The sequence below is a fragment of the Necator americanus genome, chromosome I (assembly GCF_031761385.1).
Source record: "Necator americanus strain Aroian chromosome I, whole genome shotgun sequence".
NCBI classification, from domain to species: Eukaryota; Metazoa; Nematoda; class Chromadorea; order Rhabditida; family Ancylostomatidae; genus Necator; species Necator americanus.
Window position 1 is genome coordinate 5,608,737 of NC_087371.1, and position 22,098 is coordinate 5,630,834.

At 39.4% G+C, this 22,098-nt stretch overlaps 3 protein-coding genes across 4 annotated transcripts; 1 reads left to right on the forward strand and 2 right to left on the reverse strand.

The window, feature by feature from the left end:
* Positions 1–449: 449 nt before the first annotated feature.
* Positions 450–4,938, reverse strand: RB195_004592 (uncharacterized protein; the record flags this gene model as incomplete). Its single annotated transcript, XM_064182508.1, has 7 exons — positions 450–474; positions 633–829; positions 911–1,087; positions 1,146–1,293; positions 3,396–3,634; positions 4,644–4,789; positions 4,866–4,938. 7 exons carry the CDS (start codon positions 4,936–4,938, stop codon positions 450–452), a joined length of 1,005 nt encoding a protein of 334 aa, XP_064033775.1.
* A 4,282-nt stretch (positions 4,939–9,220) lies between these two features.
* On the forward strand, positions 9,221–10,188 carry RB195_004593 (uncharacterized protein; the record flags this gene model as incomplete). Its single annotated transcript, XM_064182509.1, has 7 exons — positions 9,221–9,238; positions 9,324–9,357; positions 9,425–9,567; positions 9,621–9,724; positions 9,787–9,925; positions 9,981–10,063; positions 10,131–10,188. 7 exons carry the CDS (start codon positions 9,221–9,223, stop codon positions 10,186–10,188), a joined length of 579 nt encoding a protein of 192 aa, XP_064033776.1.
* Positions 10,189–14,083: 3,895 nt separating this feature from the next.
* On the reverse strand, positions 14,084–17,584 carry RB195_004594 (uncharacterized protein; the record flags this gene model as incomplete). Of its 2 annotated transcripts, none has more annotated exons than XM_064182511.1 (5): positions 14,084–14,270; positions 15,181–15,249; positions 15,362–15,450; positions 16,184–16,276; positions 17,387–17,584. In XM_064182511.1, 5 exons carry the CDS (start codon positions 17,582–17,584, stop codon positions 14,084–14,086), a joined length of 636 nt encoding a protein of 211 aa, XP_064033777.1. The 2 variants fall into 2 exon arrangements, with proteins under 2 accessions (XP_064033777.1, XP_064033778.1); XM_064182510.1 differs by having other exon boundaries at positions 15,130–15,249.
* Between the last annotated feature and the right edge of the window lie 4,514 nt (positions 17,585–22,098).

Consider the following 22,098-nt stretch of genomic DNA (forward strand, 5'->3'; position numbering starts at 1 on the left):
TATGTGGATGGATTTCTGATATTTATTCGAGCAAACAAATACAAAAAATGGATAGATACGTTTTTATCAAGCTTACTTGAAGTAGCACTTGCTTACTTGAAGAATGAAAATGAAGCTGATCAAAGAAAAACCATAAAAACGTGGATGATGAATCGAGAGGAGAAATGAATGAGGTCCACTATCACTTGCCACATCGAGAATTAGAAGGTAACAGGTACTGTTTCCAATATTTTTATTCCAATGATGCGGATGCGGTGGTCGTGCCCAAAATTAAAAGTCACATCTGGAATCCAAAGTTTAGGCTTGGGTGAAAATTAGAACCAAAATAGAATGCAACAAATTTTAGTGCTTTCTCCTAAAACTTGAAATATGCACTCCTTAATGAAAAATACCTGCACTTCCGAGAAGTGTAGCGTATGAAAAATATAATACTTTGTATCTTCAGTACGTTAGCGATCAACATTTATTGATTTCCTGTAACATGAACGTATGCAGAGATTGAAGGGATTAACTTGGAATATTTTACTTTACATAGATCAAGGGTTCTTCAAAACAGTCGGACAGTTTGTGGTCTTTTACGAGCGGACGCTAATGAAGTACTTTTTGAACGTTGTAGGCTCTCCAAAACATACACAAATGAACTTCGCAGAGGGTTACATCCTAACAAGCTCCAAGAGTATTCTCGAATTCTCCTAGAGTACATAAGAGTAATAATCGGAATTGCAAGTTGAGGTGCTGTTGATGATACAATTTCGAGACGAGACAGAACAAAATAGGATGTATACATAGGCGGGTGGAATCGAAGAAAAATATGAATCGCGAGTGACAGCTGAAATCATCAATTATTCCCTTCTTGCTGGGTAAACGAGAAGACTTTTCTACTGAAGAAAATACTGTTTAAAGCTCCAACCAGATAGAAAAAAACGATGACAATTCCTTGTTTCAAAGTGCTGTTTTCCGCATTATCTAGAAGAGATATGGTCGTTTCCGCACGCACTAGCGATCGTTTTGACCTCAGCGAAATGAAGCAAGCGACATAAAACAATGTTGAAACGAGTGGAATAGTATAGAAAATGTAGTTGGAAATCTGAAATTCTTCTTTTCTAATCGATCTGTTCATTTTTTAAATGGTGTTCATGCTTCACCGTAAGCAAGACAGTGTTCTGAGCGCTTTGCATCATTATATCTTTCATGTTGTCGTAAGTTCTTGAAAAGCCGCTCACTTCGATTATCACGACACCGAAACCTGTCGATAATCCCAGAAGCAAGAGAAGTAGAAAGGAAAGAATCTTGCTGAAAAGACTGTTAGTTTTAGTTCTGTACAAGTACAGTACAGATCACAAACTTTCGTTCCCTTGGCCACCATTCTACGGCAGCATCAAGAGGCGAGCGGTGCGTTAAAACGATGATATTCTAAAAAGTGTCGACCTGTGCGGGGAAATCAATGACTGGCAGGATCGATCTTACAGTGGAAAGTTGTCCATCGATGGTTATGTCAAGAAGCAGGACTTTCGGTGTCACGGACATCGGTGGATTTTTAAACAAACTGTAAAGCTGTGACTGAACATATAGTGTCTGTAAAACGAGTTACGCTTTCGGCCAAAGGTTCTTGTATTTCTATAGATACCTTTGAATGGGACGATATTCTACAAAGGCGACCATTACTTAACTTGCCTTTAATGACGGCGGATGTTACGGTCTAACACGGGTATCCCTATGTCTGTCAACGCCATTGTGTCCTCAGATCTCCCTTTACTACCTCCGTCCAGATCTTTCTTCTACGATCAGGAGGCCAAGTCCGGCTTGAGTCCGGGAGTATCCTTACTACATCTTGGACAAGGCGATCGGACAATGTCCTCATAACGTAACCGAAAATGCGAAGACGGTTTTGTGCGAGTGATTCAGAAGGCCGAGCTAGATGTTGATGCTCTCCGTGTCACCCGCTTTGTACAGTATATCCACTTTTGAGCAAAGTTTTCGTTATACCACATCACCGTCCAACAATACCCTAACAACCGTCTAAACAGCTTCCTTTCCATGCAGTCGAGCTCCACCAGCGCTGTCGACAGTGCTTCTCAAGTCTCTGACCTGAGCATTATGTTAGGGCGTATTGTGGATAGGTAGATTCCCTGCTTGACTTTATTGGCAATGGGGGTTGACACTTGGTCAATGAATGACCACAGACACTTGGTCAATGAGTTGAAAGTTAAATTGGCTTTAGCGTACCTTACTGAATATGTCTTGCGTACCTTCCATCATTTTTCGGCAAACATCCCAAATAGCAGACCTCATGCACGAAGTCATTAGATTGCCCGACCATCATGTTCCCCGTTAATGGTCTCGGGGCCCCCCTTCCCTTTTTTTTGGGGTTTTTTTTTTTTTTTTTTTAAAATTTTTTTTATATTTTAAAAATTTTTTTTTTTTTTTCTTTTTTAATTGAAGTTTTTCCCACATCATCGACGTACTCGAGAATGACTAAGGGACTTGGTGATGGTGCTAAAACGACATCTGTGGGACACTGCTTAAGTGTTGTTTGCAAGATGACATCAATGACAATAGAACGGGTCCCGCCACGGTCTTTTGTCTCGCTCCAGTTTCCACTTCGAACGGTGTAGTACGTCCGACTGATGTTCGAACCGCAGAGACAGCCTCGATAACAATAGTTGAAGGAAGCTTTGAAGTCCAGGAAAGCTAACTGCGCAGGATTCGAATACCGCTGTCACACACCAGTCCTGCTCACAACAAACACGTGTTCAATCGTCTATCAACAAGGCCAAAACTCGACGTTCGTGTTCTTATAGTTAGACCATGAACCTAAGGGACTTGGTGATGGTGCTAAAACGACATCTGTTTGGTCAACAAGGCGTTGAAGTTCTTTCTCCCGATGAGCAGTGTTCCGGGCAGTACATAAAATAATATAGAGCCGATAATCTCTTCAATGATTTGTTTCTTGGTTTATGATAGTTATTTGTTCCTTTTTGGGCCAGCGTACGTGGCTGAAATCACTTTATTCTCTTAACCGTTGCAAAGACTTTTTTTTGCACGCTGTCTTCCTCTATTTGTATTACCCTCCTACCAATCGACGGATGCGGAGAGGTAATACGATAGTATTTTGTCTTCATCCAGAACGTATCGTAGCGTCTAACAGTACCTATATGCGACGACATACAGTCGGCAATTAAACACTTCACCAGGACTGCCGCGACGTGTCTGTTGCTATATTCTTTTCCCGCTTTCCGCATGATACGCAGTCTCTTTTTTCTCTGTCTTGCCCAAATCGAACGAGCACCACTGCTGTTCGGGCAATCTCGCTGCTAATTATATTTCTAAATGAATTTTGTTGTTCCATCTCTCGCAACGGAACATTTGTAATTAAATTGAAAACATTCTCTTACCTGTTCATGACAGAATTATTGAGTTTTGCTGAACAAAATGCAGCGAAACGGTTAAGCCCGAGTAGAAAAATGATCATAGCCGTGTAATAAGAGGCAACTAGCGAAATAAGCAGTGTGACCTTGCCATGCATTTCTGAATTATATCGCAATCCTTCCATATAAATCGTGGACAGTATATCGCTGGCACTGCTGATGGATGTAGTAACCACGAAAGCCAGCATAACTTTGTAGAAGGAGCACTACAAATGTGTTGGATAAATACGCGAGTAACTATTCTTCTGAAGAGATATTCTTTTCTCTCCGTTCAAGATAGTTTTTAAATAACTTACTTTTAACTCCAGAGGTATCGATTATTCTTAAACAGTGGGTAATTGAAAATGTGTCAAATTTCAGTTTGGCATTTTACTCTTTAGCAAAGTGATGTTGGTTACCGCCGTACCCAAAGGAGTCAAGCTACAAGCGTACCAATCCACTGCTCGCCCTATCATGATTTTCGGATAGGAGACTTAGCTGATACGGTGTCGGTGATAGAGAAGCTCGATTTCACAGAGACGAGGGTACATAGACAGTAGTTTGACTACTTTTGACCAATGGTGTGTCGTGTGAAAGGACTTTATGTAGAAGTGGATGAGGTGTCGGTATCGGGTGATTACGCACGGAAAACATGAGCACCTTGCCGGTCTTCTGAAGTATTCACGGAAAAACAATCTCGCTCTCTTCGTATATATGAAGATTTACAGATCGCCTACTCCATGTTTCCTCAAGGATGTTCTTACTAAAAATCGAATAGCATGGAGTCAGATGTGTTTAAGGATGGCGTTTAATTCATTTATGTCGAGTTAGTGGATCCACTTTTCCTTTGCATGCAACTACAGCATGCAATGAATGTAACACCACCGTTAAACCTTGAACTTACATTATTTTGAAAGAGGGAGGGTGCTGGCGTTGATCAATCGCTTGTAATGCACCAATGTGGTAAACTTCAATTCGTTAAAATCGTAACGTTAAATTTCCTCACACAAATGGAATAAGGTGGTGCGGAGCCGTCAACCGTACAGAAGTAATAGAACCTCTTATTACTGTGCTGCACCTACCTTAATCCTTCATTTTAAAGAAACACGCAAGCAAATTCATTTCCAATAGTTTTTTCACAGATTCTTCTTGTTCAGTTCTTCTAATTTTTTCAAGTTTAGGACACAAAAATCTCTCTAGTCATATCTGGAAAAGAAATAGAAATTACAAACTTACACAAAGATGTTTCAGAACGCTATGGAATAGAATGATTGAGAGAAAAACATTAAGTATGAAACTGAACATCATCAACAAAAGATCAGTCGAATATAGAGCCCAATAAATAATGTCTCGAGTTGGTGTTCCTATCGCAGAGGAGCTACCTGAAGTGAAAGCCGTTAGCAGCTGCAATATGAGGTTTAAATATGGCAAAGAGAGACAGGTTAAAAAAAAACTCACTTCTGTCACATTCACATTCTGACATTCCCACTTCGGAGTTGTCCTGTTCTGTCGGTAGTATATTCACAAACATTTGAAAAAAAGAAAGCAAGCAAAGTTGGATTGAGACGATTTCACTGGAAAAACGAAAACTGACTTTACAATATCAATACATACAAATGCCTATTTTCAATTAATTTCATTCATCGTATTTATTTATTTATTCCTTCACTAGTTTAGAGATTTGCGCAGAAAAAGCCTCATCAGAACTAAAATAAAGTTTCATCTCCAGTTTTTTTTTAAGAACAGAAGAAAAGTTAGATAGGCCTTCTCATGATTAATCAATCAGATTGTTCTACTCCTAGCGTAGGTGAAAAATCATCGCACAAAATCTATTCTCCGAATTTCGAATGTTGTGCGTAAGTCAACTCATAACAAGGCCTAGAAGGGCAATTTTAAGACAACCTAACACGGGGTTGGGATCTTTCCACGAATGGAATAATCTAGTTCACGACTGACCATGATCACACCCAATTCTGTTCCGTAGTTCAGAAGAACAACTTGAGAAACAGCCTTGATTGCAGCCGTCTAGCCTACGATGCAACTTACTATGCGATAGAACACGAGCAATTGCGTCATCGCCTAACGTCTGCACTCCAAATGATGTGACTCAAATAAGTAGGTAGAAGTTACTCCACCTGTACCATTGCAGACGCGTTCCGGAATGCTATCGATCTACTACCATGATTGGTTTGTCGCGTATGTATGTAAGTGTATGTAGTATATGTGTATGTGTGTACGTGTGTGTATATGCGAATGTCTATATGTGCATGTGTGTGTGTGTGTGAAAGAGAGAAACGAAATTACAGAGAGCAGAGGTGTCAGAAACGGTGTCAGAAAGGTGCATCGGCACCAGAAAGCCCCAAAATGATGTAAGACGAGTTCCACGATGTTGAACTGGCCTGTCCACACCAGAAAGCGCTGAGAGAGAGAGTCAACGGGACGGGATTGGCGCGATGCCAGAAATTGGAATAAGCGAGATTATTGTGCACCAGCACTGCGCAAAAATTCCGCAAGAAAAGGTTCACGATATCCAAAAAGCAGTCCAACATCGTGAAGCGTTTTTTCGACATCGTGATCCTGACGGGTGCAGTCAGCCTAATGTGTCCTTCCATATATCCACATATATATTTGCCTGTGGGTACCCTCACCATGTTTGCCGCAGTTGACGAGATCCGACGGGGCCCCTTTACCTTTATTAGCATGATGATGGCTCCCATGTCTCTTCGTTTGTATTTCATATTAACTGTTGAGTAGAAAAACTGAAAATTCACTCCAACACCTCGAAGAATGTTTGCAATTTGCTGCGGTATCGATGGATGAAAAAAGATAAAGGAAAGTTTCTGGCGTTAATCAATCCGTTTGGGATGCGCCCCGCGTTCACTTCAATTCAGAATCTTTTGAGGTTACGAAGGTGTAACTAGCCTATATAATGACTTGCGTGGGCTAGACGATGTGTCAAGTCAGTGCTTTTATCTTCCCAGATAAGTCTGTTACCAATTTACGGACCCCGAAGGTATGAAAAGCTTGGCAAGCACCAGGGCGGATTCGAACCTCCGATCTATCGTTACACAGCGGAGCCTCGTACCGACTTCATCGAGGAATATAGATATTAAATCAAGTTCGAGTATCTTCTGAATGAAGAATATTCAGACAATTAAAGCAAAATGACTACAAGAAAGCACAGATGAGATCTTCCATAAATGCGTACGTTTCCAGAGAAAAGAGAGAATTCAGCTTCGTTTGAAAAAAAGATTCTTAGATTCTATGGCGGAAAGAATTGGAGCTGCCTCAAACTTTAATTGTTGATTGAAGGCTGAAAACGAGTACTATAAGAAGTCTGAAGTCCAGCTTTAGTTGGAAATTTAAACTGGTAAGCATTAAGTTGCATCGTTGACCATACGAGTGCAATCGAAGCTGTTTCACGTGCATTTTTCTGGATTACATGGAAGAATTGAGCATGATCACGCGAATACTCGTGAACTACGTACCTGCAGCTATCTGTCTGCTTAGAGATCCCAGGATCGTCAATTTCGTGATACGTTATGTTTGAAATAGGTCACATACATGGATCAATACGTAATCACGCACAAAGTTGTAGTTTCGTGTTATTATGCGAAAAAAAGAGAGGAAAACCTATGAAAAATGGGGAAAAACAAGTGCAAAAATGCTACCACAGGCAAAATAATGAGTCACAGTTGGAACACTGTGTGTGATAGATTAAAAATAACGTTTAGATCTTGTGACCCACAGAAATCAAACAAGAAAAACAGCGCGGTTGTTGAGTCGGTTAAGAAAATGCAAAATCTAATTGAACCTTATTTGACGACAATATTTGATCGGGTTAGAGAAGAGTTGCAAAATTAAGGCACAAAATTTCTTTAGTATTAAACTGAGATTGAATAAACTTTAAATACTACCCTGCTGTAACTGAGCAGAGAGTGAGAATAACGAAAAAAATTGTTCGCCCATGTTTGCTGTTGTTCCAACGGTTGCTTTCCAATTATTTTTCATGTTGATTTACCATCTAACTAGTAACGGTGATGAACAGAAACCACAGTGATCAAATATTTTCAGGAGCAAAATATAAACACAATTTCTACTCGCTGAAACAAAGTCGTGAAGGTCTGACGTTCTGAGAAACACACCCGATTCCATAGAGAGGGGAAGAAGGGTTTAGGGTTTTCTTCGTTCCCCTTATCGAGAGTTATAGCAGTCATAAATTGTAGTAATAAAATCAGTGAAAGTGTACCTTGTATTGTACCTTGGTATTTAATCATAAATTACACTGTTACACTGCCAAAGTACAAACATCTACTCATAATATAAAGAAACGCAAGTATGAATGGAATAACATTTGGCTGAAGGCTTTTTGCCAGGAGTAAAAGAACTGATAATTACATAGTAATCTTTGTATAATGCTCGGAATCTTCATTTCTCTGGGAAAAAGTGGAAAAGCTAATCGCTATCGAAGTGCTTGAGCACTAAACTATAAATCCATGATCCAGTAAAAATTCTAGCACAACTAACTCGTTCCTGGAAAATTACGTATTATTGAGGAATAAAATGAAACATGAGCGGACACTATTACGAGAAATGTTCCTTATAATTGTTGTCTACCACATTAGGTACGTAATATCGTAAATAAATGGAAAACAATATGCAGTTATGGTTGGATTGATAGTTGTGGTGCACAAAAGGAAACAAACCAGGGAAATACGCTTATGTTCAAAACTTAAGGACAAGACAAATACAGTAATAAAACACATTAACGAATTAGTGAAAATGAACGAAATTGCGTGAGTATGTTGCCAGAGGTTTCTCACCCGTACACAGAAGTCTGGATTTCATATGGAGAGGTCAACATGACTACAGTGCAACATGGAGCTGATCCCGCAACACAAGGCAGTAGAAGAAACGAGAAAAAGCAGTGTGAGTCTACCAGCGAGCAGTTACGGTACATTGTGGTGGTGTTTTTCATTACAACATGGCCCGGAAGCAACGTCTGGATAAAATCTTAGCACGCGAATCAGACAATCTGGCCCGAAAAAGAACGTTGGAAGCGTTTTATATCACAGCCAAAAGTCCGATCATAAATCGTAAAGAAGAATTCATCGCTGTGACCAACGAGCTGGCGCCATATCAAGACCTTTGCGGGTTTTGACCAACGGGGTCAGAGGTGAGGCACCGTTACTAGTTACTACAACTCTAACAACTGGTGGTCCGCAAACATCACGATTTTGTGGCTATCAAGATGAACGCTATGGTGGTCTGCCTTTCTGACGTTGCTTTTGAATAATCTGTTTGCTAAATCGTATCTTGTGGGATGACGAGGCGTTTGAGAGAGTAGATTACAAGTGTCTTTGATTTTTCCCGGCTCTGAAGAAGGCGACGACGCCAAAACATTAGCCAGAATAAAAATCAATAACAATCTTGGTTCTGCTCAAAAAGTAGTACACAATTATGAATACCATTAAAAAACACCAAATTGTAGAAACTAAACAGATTTCAAATGGCTGCTGTTATCGCTTCATAGCTTGTAAGTCACTTATGGATCATCCCGCTTTCATCACTCGTGACGTTACAGGAACTGTGTGAATAATCCTGTGTGCACAGTAGAAGCTTTAATCAGAGTAAGGGCATAAATCCCGAAAAAAATGTTTAAACAGCTTCCAGCAAGTTCTTTCGGCTTTGTTCCAATACAGTAATCAGTTGTTCAATCACCACAAACGTAGCAGGTAGAATAGTTTAAAAGAGACGTGAGCACCAGGAGAGTCAAAAACAATCGGGACCACACAAGTCGTCCTAACAGCGCCATGATATTCATCATTCCTGTAAGTTGAATTTTCTACGCTCACAGCTCATGCTTCATTACACACCTTCCATAGAACCCTTAGAGTCCAGAAATTCTTTTTTCAGATTCTATTTCTCTGGGTGAGCACATCATCCGCAGGTAAAATTCCCTTTACACTTGAATGAAGAGCTATCATCGTATTTAACAGCCATGCCGTTGATTTCAGACATGAAATGCGGTGGTGACCTTACAGTTCATGTAAGAGAACGAATAATTGAAACCCATAACGAGCATCGTAGGAAAGCCGAAAAGGGAGAAGTAGAGGGCAGCAAAGGGAAGTTGCCTGCAGCTATGAAATTAGCTGACTTGGTACGTGACACACGACTTTTATCTATTCCAAATTACACCCTTAAACTTGGCAGGAATATGACTGCGGATTGGAGCAAGAGGCTAGGAGGAGATGCGGAACATCTATAGACGTCAATTTCCTTTATGGATTGGGATCCAACGATGACATTGTTGTCCGGTACACGTTTCGTTTTCCAACGAATGTTCGGCCCATGTAACGTAAGCAAGTCTATTAATCAGATCGGGCTGTCAACCGGCACCTATCAGTGACTTCCTTACATCGTTTAATAGATGGTGGGAACAGTCGAAATACATTGAGCCGTCAGAAAATAATACAGTACTTCTCACGCATAGATACAACGGTCAACCTTTCGCACAGGTGAGTGAAGCAATTGCATAAAGGAGACTGCTCGCAAATAAAGAGAATTCTTCAGATCGTGTCTTCCAAAGTTACGAAGGTTGGTTGCTATCTCTATAAAAGAAAACGATTGACTTCAGTTCTATGCTTGTATAACAGGTTGGTGCATCGATTGTTGTAGGAAAAAAATGCGCTAATTTCAATACTATTCATAATTTTATTGCAGCCGTGTGCTCCCAGGTGATCTCATTTATGAGAATGCCAACAATACATCCACGGCATAAGGATGACATGAAAAGAACAATTTCACAAAGATGTTCAACGGAAGAATAAATTGTAGAGCAAGTCTATGTAGACAACGCTGTATTATGATTCCCGATCATTATAAGAGCAGATGACCAAATGGGCAAATGAAAACGAAGTTCAAGTATTTAATTGGAATTACTATCCCCATCACCACTCAGACTAAGCAAGCTATTTTATTACATCGTTTGCTTCTCTTCAATTATAACTGTTTACGCAGCTCCATCACGCTTAGATTCTCTTCTCCGACTGGACTGTAATTAGGAACAGAAATATGTAAACACTGAAAAAAACATAAAGAATAAAATGTCTGGCGCAAATCAATCCGCTTTGGACGCGCCACAGAGTGCACGTTAATTCAAAATCTTTGAGGTTTACGAAAGTGTATCTGGCCTATACAATGACTTGCAATGAGGTCTAGTTGGGTACCAATTTATCGACCCCAGAAGGATGAAAGCCTTGGTGAACACTAGGGCGGATTCGAAGCTCCGATCGATCGTACAGACAGTGGAACCTCTTATCGACTGCGCTACACCCGCCCGTCAAAAAATGTACATCTAAATGAGATGATGCATAAAGTGATGAAAAGGATAAAGTGTCTGGCGTTAATCAATCCGTTCGGGATGCGCCACCACGTTCACTTTCAATTCAGAATCGTTCGAGGTTTGCGAACGTGTAACTGGTCTGTACAATGATTTGCGGGGGCTAGCCGATGTGTCAAGTCAGTGTTTTTATCCTCCCAGACAAGTCTGGTACCAATTTATCGACACCGGAGGGATACGAAAGGCTTGGTGAGCACCAGGGCGGATTCGAACCTACAATCGATCGTGCATTGAGAGGAACCTCTAACGGACTGCCTGCACCCGTTCCTTGGAACAAATAATATCACTAAATATTTTATTCATTATTCCATGTCTGTTTTCGATCAAGGTCTTTAGTTCAAGGTATGTCACAATCGTAATCATCATATCATCCTTTCCATAGCAACATAGCACAAATATGTTTTGCTAACTATTCAAAAACTGATGAAGATCTCTTATTGATTCCTTTGAGGAATCCTGCAATTCTCATAGTATCATTTTTCAAGTTTAGTAAGAATGGTCAAAATTCATTCGGCGGTTCTTATTCGGGGGTATTTCATGTAAAATTCCGTTAGTAGTCCATGGAGAAAATTGCATTATATCCCATCACTTCATAAACATGAGTTTTTTTTGCTAACTGTTGAATAGTTGTACATACATTTTATTTTTGTTTTTTATTTTTTTTATTTTTCTTATTTACTTATTATTATTTATTATTATTTATTTATTTTTATTTCCATTTCTTTTTCCCATGTCACCATATAATGGATGAGTTAAGAAGAAAAATAAACTAGAAGGCGTTAGAAACTTCGATATTGGTAGGAAATCGCTAGATTGGAATCCTGTGAGAGCTATGCTCTAATCAAGATTTCTCTTACTCTCTTTAACATAGTAAGCGAAACTAAGGGAGAAAAATATGAAATACAAACATATTTTTAAAAATATGAAAATATGAATATAACATATGAAATATGAAATATAAAATAAAAATAATTTCTTCGAATTTCTGGGACCCTTTTCCATATGTGAGTTGAACGAATTTTTCAAATAGTAGATTTTCATCTTGTTTGGCTCATTCCACTCCTTCTCCAAATCGTACCGTAGTCAATAACGTCCGTAAATAAAACGTTCACACTTGCTTTGATGTACCCAGTAGCAAACGCTAATTCGTTCTTCACTCGTAATCTGGCGACGTTGGCAAAGACCACCTTCCGTCATCGCTGCCGCGCCCTTTCACCGCCATTCTCGTCACCTTGTCGCGGCTACGCTGCTGCCGCTAAGTTGCCGTGCAAATTTCCTGCACTAACCATGTGCGTTCTGCTTTTTCTCGTCCTATTCTCTCCCTCGTTTGCCCTTGAAGTGGCTCTAATTCCATCGACAGGTTGCTACAGCCATGATGTAATGATGAAGGAAGTTGGATCGAGTATGCCTCGTGGAACGACTATTACGTGGATTCAAACTTTTCTCTACGATTTCGGTTTTGGTGAGGTTCCACTGCCCACGAACTGGACTCGCATGAGCATTTGGGGTCATGACAAGGAAGGTAAGGTGTCAATTTTCCATCTACACTTTTTGAATTCTATTATAATCGGGTAGAAAAAATACACTACATTACCTTAGTTAGATGTATTTAATCAATAAATTTTCCCAGTGATTATATAAACAACTAATCTGCAAGCTAATGCATAATATTTTATTCGTTTTAACTGTACTATTAGCTTTTCCTTACTTCAGTAAAGTTTCCCTTAAGCCTGTTAATTCGTCCCGAGGTTTAGTCACTTCTATGGACTGAAAATCAGTTCCCGAGAGAATCACATCGAAAAATGAGAAAAATCACTTTGAAATAGATGTCACGGGAACAGCACACAATACATTAATGTTATAATAAGAAATAACAGGTTTTTAGAGAAAAAATAAAACAAGCTGAAAAAAAAGATCGTAAGAGAAAAATGAAATTAAATAAACTGTTTGTTTCCTGTGCATCCTGGAAATTATAGGAGAACCAGCGGAAAATAGGTTAACTAAAAGATCAGAGATAATACTTAAAACCTGAAAGAAATAAAATACTTAAGAGAGTCGTAGAAAATTGCAACCACAAATAATTTACAAGTATTTCTATCCACATTTTTTTTCTTTGTGCTTTTTTCTTAATTAATTCATATTATTGTCAATTTGTCAATTTGAGAGAATTGATTAGTTCATTATTAGTTTGGAAATTTTCATGTTTTCAAAAAATTTCGTTGGATCCGTTTCTCTTCCAAGAGGTTCTCCGAAATGTTACTGAAATGTCTAGCAACAAGTGTTGATAAACACTATTTTAAGTTCCTAAAAGAAAAATAGTTTCCCTATGTATTTCCCATAATCTACGATCCGATATAGGGACATTCCAACACAAATCCATACCACGTCCGATTCGTGGGGTGATGCCTTTAAGTGATCCCGCACTTCCCTCGTCATGTTCATTCAGCACCAAAATAGTCGTAATCATAGATCCGATTCCCTATCGGGTTCTGGACGCATACATGTGGACTAAAGCTATAATCGGATCAAAACTACTGAAATACTAGTGCTATTTGTTTACGCGGTTGCTTTCGAGATAGGACGGCGAGACCCTTGATCATTTCCCCAGCCTCAGTCTCGAGTAGACGAGGGTCCCAGCTCAAGGTCCTACTTTAAAACATTTCAAAAAAAAAATTCGTCTCGATCATGTGGAACACACTAAGAGTATTTTATGTAAGGTGATCTCCATGTGGTAATGTCAAGTATTATCTGTGTAAGAAACTGATTACCTATTAATTTACTGTAATACTATCCAGTAAATATTTCAGCCCCTCGCATATTTAAGACGTATCTCCTATGTCGGTGATTAATGCAGAAGGAAAAAAAATTATTCCTCAGTTCTAACAGAGGGTTTTTGCTTTAAAACATTTAAAAAAAAAGTAAGCGACTTTTTTTTCAAAACATTCCCAGGGAATTTATCGTTTGTGCAGCATAACAATTTTATTTGCTGAGCACCAATGAATTAAATTTATTTGATACATACATTCATAATTATGAACATTCAACGACAATTTATAGTGTTTGGTACGTAAAAAAAAAAACTACAAAAAAAACAAACATCGTGCAGGTAGAAATACTTCTATAAAAAATAATTTGGTTTTAAAATTTTCAGCAGATAACATTTTAAAGAAAAATGTATGCCGAATATGCGAACTTACATGTGATTTTTACATGTATGCGAAAATAACCGAAATTTTGCCTTAGCAATGTCTTTGCTGGGTTTCTCGTTGCGATTTTAATCGCTATCGCTGTCCTCCTCTCTGGTTCGGTGTTGGCGAGTTCGCTCACGATGGAATGCTTCTCGCTGGGCGTAATAGCGTTGATATGGGGACGGTTGAGATGCTCTTATACAGTAGAATAAATCATGAAGACATGTGGGCAGATAGGTCTGTTGAAGTCCGATATTGATAATATTGTCGGCTCTAGAATAAGCAGGTTGTTTACAGTTGTTCAAGTCACGCATAAACAAATAAACAAAGGGAAAAATTTTACGGAAAAAAAATAAAAGTTTGAAAGGCAGAAACAAAAGCAGCTATAGTTCTAAAATAAAAGTTCTTCTAAAATATCCAGTCTTTGTGACGGATAACACGTTGAAATTTTGTGATCTACAAGATCATATGATTTTTTTAAAAATCATTAGCTTACAAGGAGGAAAAGGACTCAACTGTCTACGAGCCAACACTGCAGCAAAAAAAAAGGCCGAGTTTGAAAAATGATTAGTTCTCATCTTAACAAGTAGAATTTTTCTAAACTAATCTATATTAAACAATGCTACTCCTAATGCATACAGTAAACTTTGTCGAATACTTATCATAGTGCTGCAAGGGACAAATAAGTAAACAAACAAATAGAACAACAAATATTTCCGTCGTCTTTCCGAGTTCTAAGATCTATGCCATTTGGATTCGCATTGTCGTACATATTGTCGAAAAAAGAAAACTCCGCCCTTACACCAAGATAAGCCACGCCCACCAACAGATTTTTTAAGTGGACCACTCGCTTAACACGTTTATAGTCATTTGTTCACAGTTTACTCGTTGAAAAACTATCTGGGACTTTTTTTTCTGTCGGTGAGCACTAACACAATAATTTTCACATTTTTATGATAATTTAGTTGTAGCAGCTACTCATCAAACGACAAAAAAAAATTTGAAATAAGAATAAATGGAATTTTCTCAGGCAAATAAACTTCGCAGCCTTGTCTCGGAACATCTCGAAAATATTCTGATAATTGTGTTTAGGCTGAAAATAATTCAAAGAAAAAATAATTCAAAAACCTGCCTATTATATGGATAATGTCCTCCTTTAGCAAATTTGTAGTCATTCTCTAACTGTGCAATACTTGCTGGACGTCCATCGTAATAACCTAGGTATGTAGGTGGATAGTAGTTTGGATAGTACCTGTAATTCGAAAGAATTTGAAGAAATATTATATTTAAGGAGATTAGAGGAATAAAAATACTACTACAACAAACATAATGTAATAAATCACTGCTACAGTACTATTTCGTACCAATTTCCAAACTGTCCATAGTCTGAAGCGGTAGCAGAGTTGTAGTAGATGTATTTCCCAAGTACTCGTGGATAATTACCATATGTCCTCTAAAACATTCAAATATAAAACACTCTCTCAGCCACTAGCACATAAGCATGGTCGATAATAATCTTTAAAATTCAAATAATTTTCTATTACGTGTTTACAGCGATTAAAATCTGGCAAACAACGTCGATTCCGGGACAGATCTTATTTTTCCAAGAAATAACCCCTCATAAGTAACCAAAGCATTAGCCCCAGCTGACGTAGAATATGTTTAATCGAGTGACCGCAACGCGTCCGCCGCAACGCACACTCTTCCTCTGCTTAAGACACACTCTCTCCTCTCCTTGCATTGGTGCATTCGAAGACGCGTTCCGATCACTCTTTGCTGAGAAAATTCGGAACAAAAGGCAAAGATAGGACCGCGACTGCAAAGCGTCGAAAAAAAGAGGTCCCGTACGGAATATTGGCAGAAAAAGTTGTTCGAAACTGTAAATAAAGATAGCAATGACTAAAGTAGCGAGCCCACACAAAATCTTGAATAATGCACAGAGATTTATGAGAAATTTCGGTCAATGCGGTAGAAGTTTGTGTTTGATCAAAGCCGTGGTTCCAGAATTACACGGGAAATACCAGTATGAGAGGAACAGATACTTTTATAGAATGAATGTAGCCTATAAAGGTCCCACAAAAGTCCCGCAACATTGCGATTCGTAACAGAACGATAAAGAAGAAGCACGGATTCTTGGAAAAAATGGAAAAATGCCGCAGTAATTGCAAAGAATGCAATAATCTCACCTGATAGTAGTTCTGGACAAGATCGTGATTAGTTGTGGCGAGAACTGGTCCTCCAGCTGGTCCACCACCTCCGTAATTACAGTCAGCAATGAACTAAACGATAAATAGCAGCGGTATAAGACTAGACTTTTATAGAAGCTATAAAAGACAGTTCACCTCAAATATTCCTTTCATTTAAGGAAACAGAGCTAAATTTTATCTCTAGAACTTTCCTGGATGCTCCTGTGTCAAGTCTTAATATCACATTTTCCCTTTCTGGCGCTGTAAGTCGGTATCACTGCTTTTACAGTAGCCTACTTTTGTGGTTTCAATATTATATTCAAATTATTTGTACATTCTCGACTGTATTTCTTTATTATATTACTACAGCAATCACCTACTTCACTAAAGAATAAAAAATCTTGGTTTCGGAAGTTATTCGTCAATATTTTCGCGGTATTCTTCACTTATCTCTATCTCAAAGCTGCATTACTCCCTTTTTTTCGTCTTCGTCCTTTAAAATCGAACGTCAAAGGCAAAGTTTTTCATGAAGAAAAACAGAAATCTTTTTAGCGCTGGATATACATGAAGAATTTTTTGATTTAGAACTTACATAATTTATCCAATATTTAGGGTGCAATCAAATCCTTTGTGTGAAAAGATTCCGTTAATTATTTATTTTTTATGATACGCCATGATCTACAAAACCTTAAGAACCGCAATTGCCATAATCATGGTTAATGCCTCAAAACACTCAGATCGAGCCGGGACCTCATGTATATGCGCTGGCGATTAAAATAGTGATTAACTAATGTGGTAATTGTTCCTGTGAACTTCTGAATGGTTAATTACTATGTTTTCGACATTCCCAAAGTGGTACGATCATAAATCACGATCAGCAATTGTGGTCGCAGTAAATGTTCCAGTAAACATAATATCAATTAATTACTTCCTAAGCAGACACAAAGCAGTTTTTTTTGTTTTCCCTGCGCTTAAACAATCGGCGGTAGTACCGCGGGATTTGAATTCGTAAAAAAAAGGCTCCGAATCAAATATGCAGATTATCAAAACAATTTTTAGTTTCTTTCAGTTTTTCGTCCTTTGATTCCCCTCTCCCCAGCCGTCATCTCATTATTAGCGTACGCGCGTGTGCGTAATCGCCGTAACGCGGTGACCAAAGGAACAGAAATCTTGGTGGGAACTATAATACGTGTTTAGCCTTACCCTCTGCACATCTTCACATGTCATACCACGTGGCCTTGGTTGAATCTTGTCGCAGTTATTCTTCGACCATGTGAGTAACGTTTCCGGTAACGGATTCCATTGTTCAACAAATTTTGCGAATTTTGCACACATTTGTGGAGTCGGTGCTGCTGATATTGCGGCGACTAACGCGACCAACAGTAGCCATACCTGTCGCATGTGAAAGTTGCTGAAATTGTCAAAATACATTTGAAATGTTTCAACTATTTATTTTATACAACACACGGACGGTGTACCATTCATCACAAGTATGTAATTTTAGCGTAATTTTACTGCTTAAGGTTAAATACCAAAATCCCCCACAAGCTCTCAAAAATTCCTTTAAAAAATACTCTCAAAAAGATGGATATGATTTTTCCATTTTCTGGAATAAAAAAAAGTGATGGTTACTATATGCACTGTATCCCTCCATAACTTTTTAGAAATTATGGAGCTTTGCTATTTTTCAAAGATGGAAAGTATTTATGAAAATTGCATCGGAGATAGGAGTTGTGATTCAATTAAACATTTAATTACGTTCTAAATGGATACAAAAAAAGTCCCGAAATTCTCAAAAATAAATGATTAGAAATCTATTTAACTTCTTCGAAGAGAAAAAAACACTAAGAAGCGATCTGTTACGAAACGTTCCTTGGTTCATTCGGAAGGAAAAGACGAAGAGAAGAAAAGGGAAGAATATTTCTTGTAGACGGGGACCAAGTAATGTCCCACTCACACGTCGTCACCGTAAAATCCAAAACACCGTTTCCCCCTCCATCCCGTCACAACACGTCAAAAAATCGCCATAAAATGAGAAATTCGCCGTAATCACGTGTCGTCCAAACACAACTCGTGTATTCGTAGTTTGTAGCATGTTCAGCGCTTTGTACCGTAGTGACCTTTGAAACTGTAGCATGTTCGCAAACGTCTACGCTTCTTCAGTAGTTTCCCCCTTAAGCCGCTAACATTACCGTATTACGGGTAGCGTCAAAGCAAAGATCAAAAAATATAAGACTAGTGAATTTGTTACCCAGTAAAAAATAATAATACTAGCGATCATTTCTACTCAAACAAGAAAGTTCGAACAATTATTCGAACTATTCGGAACAAGATGAAAAACTTGGAGGAATAAGTGAAGGGAACTTGAATCCAATCAGATGTTCCCATTCTATGACTTCGAAATATTTTTTTGGTTAAAAGTTTTACTTCCACAAAAAAAAATCAGATTCCAGCAAAAATTTGCAAAGAAGTACTTAAAGAAAGAATCCAATCAGATTGATACCTTAAAAGAGCAGACAGGGAGTAGAAAAGAGAAGCGATAAAAAAAACCAAGAAATAAACAACTTTTGTTTATTTTCATAAGATTTCAATTCTATGAAACATGACGAGAGCAAACGGGAAAAAAATCGAGCGGTGACGGTCGGCGACCTCTACACAACTGGCAGGGTGAACCCTAACCCGTTTCTCACCACATAGCACTGTAACAGTGATGCCACCACCGAGCGTGTTTTCGAATTCTCCAAAATCGCTATCGAACGCTTCTTTTCAACGTCCAAACCCAGAAACAAAAACATTTTGAGTTTGACCTAAATCCATAAGTTAATGGCTGCCTTGGCTGTGGCAGCCTATAAAAATGCAAAGCTTCGGTTCTGTGTTTAGCGATGTAATTAGCAGTGGGATGAATTCACCCCCCAAAGTGGTTTAACGAACGGTTGTGATTGTAAATATTATAGTTACACACGAGTGGGACACAAGTGAATCAGATCTCTCGTACGAAAGATTCTCAAAGAAGAGGGACTATTACGGTAGTCTTAATGTCTCTATTCTGACGTTATAACAGTATTTAGGGTCGTACGGGTCCAATGTTGACGTGTTCATAGAATATTTGTTGATTCAATGTAGAAAGGATAAAATTGATAGCGCAACAACGTAAACTTACTTCTTAGGGAGCACTTCTTACTTCTTGCTATAATAAGGAGATGGCTAAATAAATATGTCCATTGTCGATGATGACTTATTACGAAGAAAAACTGGAAGCTTTTTTATACCGTATGTGTTGTCTAACATTAAAGGCATCACCCCACGAATCTGAGGTGGTGCAGATTTCAGGTGGAGTATTCGTACTTTGAAGATGCGGCGCCGCACAAGACTGGCGCGCTCCAATCGAACCTCTTGTACAAAACGGTGCGCCAAAACGAATGAAGCCGTATCTTCCGGGCCGTTTTTTACGGCAATTAGCAAGAAATGGACGGAATCACCTCCCTCTCCGTTGTCTCTCATCCCGTATACGGATACTCCTCCTGAAATCTGCACCACCTCAGATTCGTGGGGTGATGCCTTTAAACAAAAGGCTTCTTAGTTGAATAATAAGAAAAAGGAACTATCTAAGTTTAGAAAAAAATCCTCGAGTATCACCCACCTCAGATATGTGGTTGTGCTGGGGCTGTTCATTGAGAGCAGTTTCCCTAAAATTGACGAAATAGACGGCGTTGAGATGTCACAACGAATAGACAAGGTTGAGGTTTAGTTCATAAGTATGAGGCAACAGAAGCTCAACTGTTACTGTATTTCTCCGGTAGTCAGGAAAAAAAGCGCAGGTATTCCCATCCCATGCCCTACGATGTATAGTCGGGTCAAAACGACATGAAGCACGGGCAGGTGTGTAAGCGGCTGCGCCCGAAGCGGTGCGATGGAGACAGTGGTTGGAATCGAGGTGGGACCATGACGAATTGCAGAGATGGGTGGCGGTAGCGAGGATCCTTCCACGATCCCAACCGCTACGCTCCACCGCGCCGCTTCGAGTGCAGCCGCTTACGCAACTGACCGTGCTTTATGTCGTTTTGACCCAACTATACATCGTAGGGCATGGGTACTGTACTCTGTAGCGCGTCTCTGATTGTGCGGGCTAAGAAGCGGCTGCATATTTGAGTTTCATAAGCTGGATAGCGAACACCGGAAAACGACGGAATTGCTCGCTTGCTTTCGCGTAAGAGGTTGCATCGTACGAAGAATCGGTGCAACCAAGGCAATTTCTCACGCCTTTTTCGAGATAACTATGCGAATCTGGGTGTGCTTACCTCTGTAGTCGCGGCAAATTATAAGATGCACTTGATGTACTTGGTGTTACAGAGGAGTTCAAAAGTCTTTCACTAACATTTATCAGATGACAACATACCATATGCAACAAGTATCGCCTCCAACACCACACGATGTACAGCCGATGTGGCTGTTTTCATCCTAACATCTCCATTTCTTTCTGAAAGCTCTTTCCCGAGCTGTTAGATGCGATGTAGACGTAATACAGTTCGATGGGTGTTTTAGTGAGAAATCATTCGAATCTTCGAGCTGGTGAACTCCAGGGAGAGTACCCACGGATGGTTGTAGATTACTGAAAGATTGACTATCGTCATAAATAATTGTTCTATCGCATCGTTTAAGCGCGTAGAGGCACTACAAGTGCCGTAGTTCAGGTGTTGCAAACAAGCGCAGGAAAAATAGTTTGAAAACTACAAGGAACTCAGAAGAAAGGGACACGTAAGACGATTAAAAACAGCATACCACGAATCTGACGTGTTGAGGGAATCGTCTTAGAACACTTACCCTTACACACGTACCGGTTCCCTCAGCTACCCGTCCAATGGTTTTACTTGAACGGGCTGTCAAAAAAGACACGGCTCCGGGCGTTCCGGCGTGCTATTTTCCACAAGAAGTTCGATTGGAGCGCGCCAGCCGTGTGCACGCGCCGCATCTTCCAGGCCGTTGTTTACGGCAATTAGGAAGAAATAGACGTAATCACCCACCTCTCCATAATCTACTATGCCGTATACGAATACTCCACCTGAAATCCGTACCACCTCAGATTCGTGGGGTGATGCCTTTAAAGAAAATCCCAAGTTTCGTTGTTAAAATCCATCCGGGACATCCATGACAAGTAATAGGATGCACTTCCTACACTTGATGTTGTACGAGAGTTCAAAAGCTCCTTTGCCAATATTTGTTATATGATACTAAATGTTACAACAAAAGATTGAAAAAGGAGAATGGAAAGCATGACCGGGGCGGAAAAACTATCCTTCTCGTCGGAGAATTTCCCCCAACAACACATGATTTATAAGAATTGTTGTTGTTGCATCCGAGAAATGATGGAACACTGAGCGTGGAGAGATTCCAACACCGTAAATTACGCGACATTCTACCTCGGAAACATTTTAGCGAGCGGCTGCAATCGAAACAAGGCAAAAGAAGAATAACCGATCCCGTAAAATTTCCTAACCTTGGTATACTATCGCACCACACTTCAGTTTGCTGCTTCAGTCCTTCTTTGTCCTGAGAAGTCGACTTGACGTCATCTGGGAAGAGTAATGTTCATGATACAGGCTTCCAAAGATTTCCCGTTATGACATCCATGACGACTGAGAAGAGCGGCGGAGAGCCTGATGTAGGCCGATGAAGAGGGACAATTCTCCTGATGTACCGGTTGCTGCTTGCATTCGATCTTAGTTATCACTTAAAGGATCTAAGCCTATCTCTTCCGGCTCTTACTGCACAATATAATGTCTTATAATGTCGTAAAGCGCACTAGATTCTTTCTCTAAAAGAATTTAGCACTACATATTGTCGAAATAATGGGTCTGGCTTAAAATGTAGTGGGGGGAGGGGTGCACTCAGTGGCGCTCTTATTTCTCGAAGTAAAT